General features: G+C 41.3%; 1 protein-coding gene across 7 annotated transcripts in view; it reads right to left on the reverse strand.

The window, feature by feature from the left end:
• PPP3CB (protein phosphatase 3 catalytic subunit beta) overlaps window positions 1–7,046 on the reverse strand; it is a 58,418-nt gene extending 51,372 nt beyond the window's left edge. For all 7 annotated transcript variants that reach the window (XM_023240554.2, XM_023240551.2, XM_023240553.2 and 4 more), the window contains exon 1: window positions 6,917–7,046. In XM_023240554.2, the coding sequence (XP_023096322.1) occupies window positions 6,917–7,001 (85 nt within the window). In that variant the 5' untranslated portion in view covers window positions 7,002–7,046. The remainder of the gene's footprint in view (window positions 1–6,916) is intronic.
• Between the last annotated feature and the right edge of the window lie 1,634 nt (window positions 7,047–8,680).

The following is an 8,680-nucleotide window of genomic DNA, read 5'->3' on the forward strand; positions in this document are numbered from 1 at the left end:
CACAAAAGGGAAAACAGGTTCAGAGAAGTTAAATGGCTCTCTCAAGTGTTTCAACTAGTAAGGGGCAGAATCATGGCTGAAATTGAGGTCAGAATGCTACTCCAGTACAATCTGTCCTATACCAACAAAATGACAATGCTCTTCTGACAAAAAGTCTTCTCATCATGAAAAAGGGCATAACCCACCCAGGTGCTAGAGACACAAGCATGCACTGGCCACATCCTCTAAGAACAGATTCAATAAAACCTACAGCACAGTCTTCAAAATTTCAAGGTATTCCTTGGATTCCTTTTAGTCTGTGGTGGTGATTTGAATATAGTACCTTTCCCTCAAAATTGGTTATCCTTCCTGTCTTACTTTTGTCATAGTTATCATCATTCTCTGTCACTGGACTTAAAATTTTGGTGTCATTGTTCTCTTTCAGGACTCCAAGTCCTATTGATTCTTCAAATTCTCTTCATTTTCTTGTATCTCCATTGCTGCAATACTAGTTCAATTCTTATCACTTTGTGTACTAAAAAAACCTAACTCAGCTCTACTTTCCCTTCCCCTTGATTAACTTACTGCTAGATTAACTTACTCAAAAATTTTGTGTAGTTTCTTAAGAACTAAAGAATAAAGGGGGGGGGGGGGATAAAGAGGAATAAAAAGCCTGAAACTTATTTCTAAGATCCTTCTCTACTTGACCATTCCCAGTCTTTTACATGCCATTCCAATCTTTGCCTCCAACTACAATTGTTCAATTTAATCAATCCCTAAAGCAAAATTAGCCTGATCATTGTCTACTTAAAAAGTTTTGCTCTTCTGTTCCCATACCCAATCACTGATCCAATAGGAACTACCTTCTAATATTATTCAGAATTTGTATCATATCTGGTTTCTCATTCCCTTAATTCATGCTTTGGTCATTTTGTACTTGGACTACTTTGTTCCTGAGATGCTGAAGAAAGAATTTTTATTCCCCTAGAATTGCTACAATCTTCTTTTTTTAAGTTTTTTTTTTTTTAATGTTTATTTGTTTTTGAGAGAGAGAGAAAGCAGAGGAGGGGCAGAGAAAGGGGAACAGAGGATTCAAAGCAGCCTCTGCGCTGAGAGCAGCAAGCCCAATGCAGGGCTGAAACTCACAAACCATGAGATCATGACCTGAGCCAAAGTTGGATGTTTAACCAACTGAGCCACTCAAGTGCCCCCTACAATCTTTTCAATTTTGTCCACTCTACAAACTTGGAATACTCTACCTAAAATTCAATAATTAGGAGCACCCAGGTGGCTCAGTCGATTGGGCATCCGACTTCAGGTCAGGTTATGATCTCATGGTTCGTGAGTTTGAGCTCCACGTTGGGGTCTGAGCTGACAGCTCAGAGCCTGGAGACTGCTTCAGATTCTCTCTCTCCCTCTGCCCCTCCCTTGGTTTTCTCTCTCTCTCTCTCTCTCTCTCTCTCTCTCTCTCTCTCAAATAAAAACGTTAAAATTAAAGAAAATTAAAATTCAATAATTAATCTTCTGATACTCTAAAAAAAATTTTTTAACACTTATTCATTTTTTGAGAGAGAGAGAGAGACAGAGCATGAGCAGGGAAGGGACAGAGAAAGAGGGAGACACAGAATCCAAAGCAGGCTCCAGGGTTAGGGTTAGCACAGAGCCTGATGCCAGGCTCGAACTCACAAACTGCGTTATCAAGATTTGAGCCAAAGTCAGATGCTTTATCAACTGGGCCACCCAGATGCCCCAATCTTCTGATACTCCAAGCATCTTCCCTGCTATTATTTTGTTCTACACAATACTATATTACCTTTCAAAAACCAAGATACTGGATCACTCTTCTATTTTAAAACGTTCAATAATAATAATGGCTACCGTTCGTTGAATATTTATCATGTGCCAGCCCATGTACTTTATTTGGTCCATCTCCATTAATCCTTCAAAAACCCCATAATACTTTATTAACTCTGTTTTACAGATGAGAACATTGAAGCTTGGTGACATTAAGTATCTTGTCTACAGTGGAGAGGTTATTAAGGTTGAACTAGGATTCAAACCCAGGCAACTGGATTCCAGAGCCTGTGTTCTTAATCATCCAGAGACTATACTGATTATTAGCTTAAGTTTCAGCTCCTCAACTTAGTGTACAAAAGACTGTTTCCAACTTCATCTCCTGCCACTCCCAGCCAGGTACTTTACATACTACTGTCACAAATTTTCAAGCTTTCCACCCCCCGCCCCTCTCCCAACTCCATGCCTTTCTGCTATTTTCCCTACTCCAGTCCTACCTCCTTTCTGGAAAAATTCTTCTCATCCTTCAAGGCTCACCTCAAAACATAATCCTCTCACTGATGCTTTTTCTCCAAATAAGGGAGTCAACTCCTTTATAGCTCCAATAGCACTTTGTACAAAATTTGTTATATTATTTATTTGCAATGATATCTCCCTCACTAGAGTGCCAGCACTCCAAGAGAATCTACCTTACTTAAATTGTATCTAATCCAAGCCTGTATCCTCAATGCCTAATAATTATGCTTTGGTACTCAATAAATGTTGCACAAATAAGTGGTTCCAATCCTCTGCCTATTTATATCCTACCCTTCCTTCAAGGTCTCTTTCTTCCTATACAAACCCTCGTTAGACCATTCCAGTCCAGAGTCATCACTATCTCCATTGAACCCAAAAGAGTCACTGGCTCTGTCACTTATCTAGCAATTAATGACCCATCCTTATGACATATATAAATAACTTCTCATGAATACTTATTTCTTCAAGGACCAAGTTTGTTTTTCATTTTTTATACTTTTGTTGTCTCCCTACAGTTCTTAGCATACAGCAGGCATTTAATAAATATTTTGCTATTTGATTATTCTGGTGTTCCAAAATAAATTTTACACAACATACAAGGATGCCCAATTATCTTCAGCTAATTTTATCTGTGTGTAAATAAACACTTTTATGATAAAATGAAATGAAGTCATATGACTGGTATTAAGATAAACCTCATTTAATAAATTAAGATTCTTTTCACCAAACTTTTCCTTACAATTCTTGCTAATTCATCGAATAGCTCTGGAACCTGAGCTTTTGCCTTACTACTGAGCAGCTGTATTTCCTCCTTGGCATTTTCCTTCTAAGAAGACCATTACCACAATGTTCTCTCCTTTCCTCTCTTTCTCCCTCCATCTCTCTCTCTCATACACACACACACACACACACACACACACACACACACACAATTTTCTCTGTTCCCTCACTTTCTTTAGGACACATGGTACTGAAGATTTATTTTAGTATGCTTAACAGTTTAATGGGGGTGGAAGGAAGAAGAAAAATCATTTTCAAGAGTTATCTTTTTAGGGGCGCCTGGGTGGCTCAATCAGTTAAACATCTGACTTCAGCTCAGGTCATGATCTCAAGGTTTGTGTGTTAGAGCTCCGCACTGGGCTCTCTGCTGTCAGCACACAGCCTACTTTGGATCCTCTGTCCCCCTCCCTTTCTGCCCTTCCCCTGTTGGTTCTCTCTTTCACACAAAATAAATAAATGAACTTTAAAAAAAAAAAAAGTTATCTTTTTGGATAGGTAAGTCTGCAAAATAAATTTTGTAAACAAAAATTAAAATTCAAGTTGGTTTAAAATATGATGAAATAGAACTAGCAAGAAACACTGAAGTAGCCATGTGACCCAAAGACATATGTGGGTCATCTAAAAATCTGTAATGAAAATAAGCAATCCTAATAAAACTAAGGTACTAGACAATTCTTGAGCCAAGTGACCTAAGATTTATAAGCAGGACAGCTGGCAATAGAACCTAAATGAATGTTAAGTCTGCCCATCAGAAGTGTATCAGCTTAAAAAACAACACACACACATACTTCAGCATTTTGGTTCAATCTGAAAGTCTGATCACCTAAGACATAAGATTAATATAACCTAGGAAATAAGGAAAAAATATTGAATGCAAAAGAAAGTGAGCCACATTGTACATACTAAATGAACATATACACAATATAGACAATGCACTCTAAGTGATAACGGAGACTAACAGACCTAATAATCTCAAGAGACAATCAAGTTTTACAAATCTGGGACCTCATTTATATGGCAAAAAGCACTTAAAAGAAGTATTTAAAAATATCTGGAAATAAAAGGTAGCATCTGGACAATTCAGGTCAAGTAAATTGGCGGGGGAGGGAGAGGAGGGAGAGCAATATACATAAATTCAGGGTTTTATGCTTCAATTACAATACCAATTTTGCTGATGTGGCAGTAAGGCACTTAGGCAGATACAATTAGCCATTTTTGCTAGTTTGTTTCTATTTTATTTCCAACTTCTTATTTTAGCTGAAGAACAGAAAAATGCTTAACAGAAAATAGCTAAGAGGGCATATTATCTCACCTAAACCATTGGGTTACTGCAACTTTCAAACAGAATTTGACCTGAGCCAGCAGCAGCTGGAGTAGGCTCAGAAATGAATTTGCCTGAACTAACCAGGAAACCTAATCATCCATAATCAGCGATATAATAATTTCACTAAAAGGCTAATTACGTTAATACATGAACCACATACAGTATTTCCAGATCTCAAACTTCACATGAAAGTGAACTTCAGGCACATGATCTTTAACACAGAAAGATCTATATCCCCTTCAAAACCGGCCTCCTAACTAGAAGTGTAAGAGCATAAAATTTAGAGACAAGAAGGAAAAGTTTCAGAAAGTAAAAGACTACCTGTATTCAATGCCAATGATGGTGTCCATAATATTACTACTATGAGATGGTATAGATCCAAAACTAGCACATACTAGACTTATAAGAAATCTGGATTTTAACAAGTTGAACCAGCACTGTGGTCATGTATTTTCTGGCAAGGGTGTTCTCTCTCATCAAGTAAAACATTATGGTACAATTACTGAAAGAAGGCAGGCAAGAAAGAAGCCTGAAGATGAAATCTAAAAATGGTTTCTGTATGAAAGGTGAATTTCCCAGTAATTTCTGAGGAAGCCAGAGCTGAGATGAGCAGGGCAAACTAGTCTGTTTCCACCGTTTCTAAACATGTGATCCTTATCAGGCTTTCTAATTGCGAATGAATTCCATAAAGAAATCAAAATTGTCCTGGTGAAGAATATACTACCAAGCACATGAGATCTTATATCCATGAGCTCTATTTATAATTCTATAAATGTATAATTTTCCACACCAACAAGCTCTTTTCCTATTTACCTAAATCAAAGGACTTTTATTGCACACCAATAACCTATAAATATGACTGTTGTGGATTCACAACTCACCCCTAAGGAATATACCTTATGTTTGCAATCTTATTTTTACCGTATTAAAGCAGTACAGGGAAAACATTACCATATATATGACAAAAACCAAGAAGACTCACAAGCATAAGGATAGCAAAAACTCATTGTTCGGGAATGTGACTAGTCCTAATAGTGGGGTGAAAAGTGCCCAGAGAAATGAACATACAACTCACATACCTACTCAGAAAAAGAAGAGACAGCCCATGTCTCTGTTCCCAACCCCCGCAAAACTTAGGATAAATGCCTGAACTACCAATCTTTTTTTCTCTTCTTCTCTTTTTACACAGATTTCTCAGGATTCCACAAACTCTTTAATCAGCTCATTTCAATGACTGGCCCAACTCGATATACCATTAACTTTTAAAAATGGTCTACATAAGCCTGGATACAAATCAGTGTTATCATTAAAGGAGGCTCAAATTGAAAAATTAAAATTAAAAAAACACAAAGGAAAAAGGTTTTCTTGTTCTTAAATATTTTAATGGAAACATTTCTGGTCAAATTGCAAAAAGTGGACTAACAGTGTTTAAACATTGTACCAGTATATTTGAGAAGCTGAATGAAAATGAACAAATGAAAGAAGTATCTACCTTTCCAAAATAAATGTAATACGATAAAGAAAACTTTATTCTAAAATGATGTCAATGTATTGACCAAGCTGCATATGGTAAATAAACATCATTTCAAATTCTGTTTTTCACCTCCACAGCAGCGTATGAAGTTGATGGGCTCTCCTAGAGAGCATGGAAATCTTAAGCAACAGTCAATTTGCCCTCAATTTCTCTATTTAAAATTTTTCTGCTGACCTGTTGTCGGTAAACATACATATATTCTGCCCACCTGAGAAATATTTAATTTTTTTCTATGGGTATGTGTTCACAAGGTGAGGGGTAACCCTTTTTGGCCTTTGACCAGTGTTGACGGTTTTCTAAGTAAATGCTTTTTCCTATCGATCAGGTTTTTTGGTTTTGGGTTTTTTTTTTTCTTTATGCTGCCTTTTCTCCATCTTCTCTGCACTTAAAGCCAGGACCCCCAAATCCTGCCTCGTCTCTTCACCCTTGTCCAATCCCACATGGTTCCCCCAGTTTCCGCGTAGAGTGACACCTGAGGGCCAAGCGCGAACCCCTGCGGCTGGCGCTAACTAGGCGCGAATCGGGCGGACGGCTGTCACTGGGGAGCAGGCGTGGGCCAAAGCCGAGGTGATTTCTGACTGCTCATCGCCCGGCCCCGCGTGGCTGAAGGTCTCCGAGCCCCTCGGTCCGCCCAGGCAAGCCAGGCGTGCAGCTGTCGCGGAGCAGGAAGCTAATCGCGGCCTCTGGGCCGCTTTGACAGGCCCAGGAGGAAAAGAAAGGGGCTCACTGCAGATCGGAGACTCACCCCCACAACTAGAAGACCTCGAGAGCGAAACCCCCGCCTCGGGCCTGAAGGCATGCGGGAGACCGCGGAGCCGCCGCTACCGACTCAGCCCAGCCCAGCAGGGGCCCGCCCAGGGGCCACTCCCCAAGGGAGGCAGCCAGTCACTCGCCCGCCCTTCCGGGCCCGCTCCGGAGGGGACGGTCTCCCGCCCGCCCTTACACACAGCTCCTCAGGCCAGGCCCCCAGGGCTTCGTCCACCTCTCACCTTTGACGACGCGGTCAGCCCCGGGAGGGGGCGGCGGGGGCGGGGGTGGGGGCGGTGCAGCCCGGGCCGGCTCCGGGGCGGCCATGCTGGGCCCGGGGCTCGGCTAGGCGCTGGGCCGGGCGGGGTTGGGGGCGGGGGCGGCGGCTACCAGAGCCAAGCGGCGGCGCCGCCGGGGAACATGGCGGACCCTCTTTCCCTACAGAGGGGCTAAGACCGGCATGCACCGCGCTTGCGGGGGCGGGGGCGGGGCAGACTCTAGGGACCTGGGCAAAATTACTGAGGCTGGGAGAGAAACAGGACGAGGCCAAGGGATCAGGTTAAAATTCTGGGCAGGCAGAAACAACAGACCGTGAAGAGGAAGGGCTATCTATTGCTAGTAGCTGCAGTGAATGAGCGCTAGGAAACATGACATTGGCTCTCATGGAGCTCCTAGTAAGATGGCGAGACTTATTCAAACCTAAGAATCTCCTACTAAGAGAGAAACAAATGTATAACAATTTGACTACCAAATCTGAGTACCTTGGTTGGTAAGGGACAGGAAAATAGAGAAGGCACTGTAGGTTCTGGAGGGAAGTGACCGTTCAAAATGGAGTTTGAGAATCTATCTGACCCTTATGTTTAGAGCCTGGAATTGTCAAGAGTCTGAAGGCACAGGGTGAGAATATAGATAGAGCAGAATAGGCTCCAAGGGTTAAGAATCAAAATAGTTAAGGGGAAAGGGATGACAACCAAGGGATGTTCAAAGTATACACCTGAAAAGGACACAGCCTCCCTCTTGATCCATTCAGAAAATAGAGATTTGGGAGGCAGAGGGGTACATAGAGAAATTAGTTCCTCATAAAAAAATATTTCATATGGTACTTCTGTGCACATACAGAATCTGAGCCCTGATGACTTACGGAAACTTTATAGGGATGGACGTTCATGGGGAAGGGAGTAGTGGGACAAGAACTGATTGTTCAATCAATAGTTACTAGAAGGTATGTGTATGACAGTAGGAGATGTACTGAATCACAGGGCAGAGACCAGCATAGCCACTAAGATCTATATATCTTGATGGCATACAATCCAAGTGGCATGAGAAATTCCTGCTATCCTCCTGAACATTAAATTCTCATAATCTGTTCATAATGGATGGTGTTAATTAGGTAAGCAGTGGTCCAAAGGTCTCAAAGAACACCTTTCTACCTCTTCTTTCTGTCAATTTCAGTGATCTTGAGACGTGGGATAAAAGAGGCAGGGAAGTGTCCAAAGGGTATTCTTTGCAAAGGGAGCCCACAAAATATCCTTTAGAGGGAGAATTGGGAGTGAGGCAGAGGTGAAAATGGCTGTTTCTGTGCAATAATTGTTCCTCTTCACCATCAATAGCTCTACCTGCTTCAATGATTTGAGGACCACCAGAGGAAGTACAGAAATTCCACAGGGAAGGCAAGGGTAGTGGCAGCCACGGGAAGAGAGCAAGGAAGGGATAGGAGGCACAAACTTGTAGAAGGAGGGCACCAAGAATACATAGATCAGCAGTGGGTTTCTAAGAGGGGTCTGAATCTCCAAAAAATCTCCCTAAGGAGGGAAGGATAAAGCATGTAACATTGTGTTTTTTAGCAGGAAAGGAATAGGAAATACACTAACAACAGTAATAACAAGGAAAGCCATTCTACTTTAGGGGCCCATTAATTCCTACCTTTAGTATATATCCAACTATTTGGCTCCTCACCTTCACTCAGTCAAAAGACATACACACATACACACACACACACACACACA

This window comes from Felis catus, chromosome D2 (assembly GCF_018350175.1).
Source record: "Felis catus isolate Fca126 chromosome D2, F.catus_Fca126_mat1.0, whole genome shotgun sequence".
NCBI lineage: Eukaryota > Metazoa > Chordata > Mammalia > Carnivora > Felidae > Felis > Felis catus.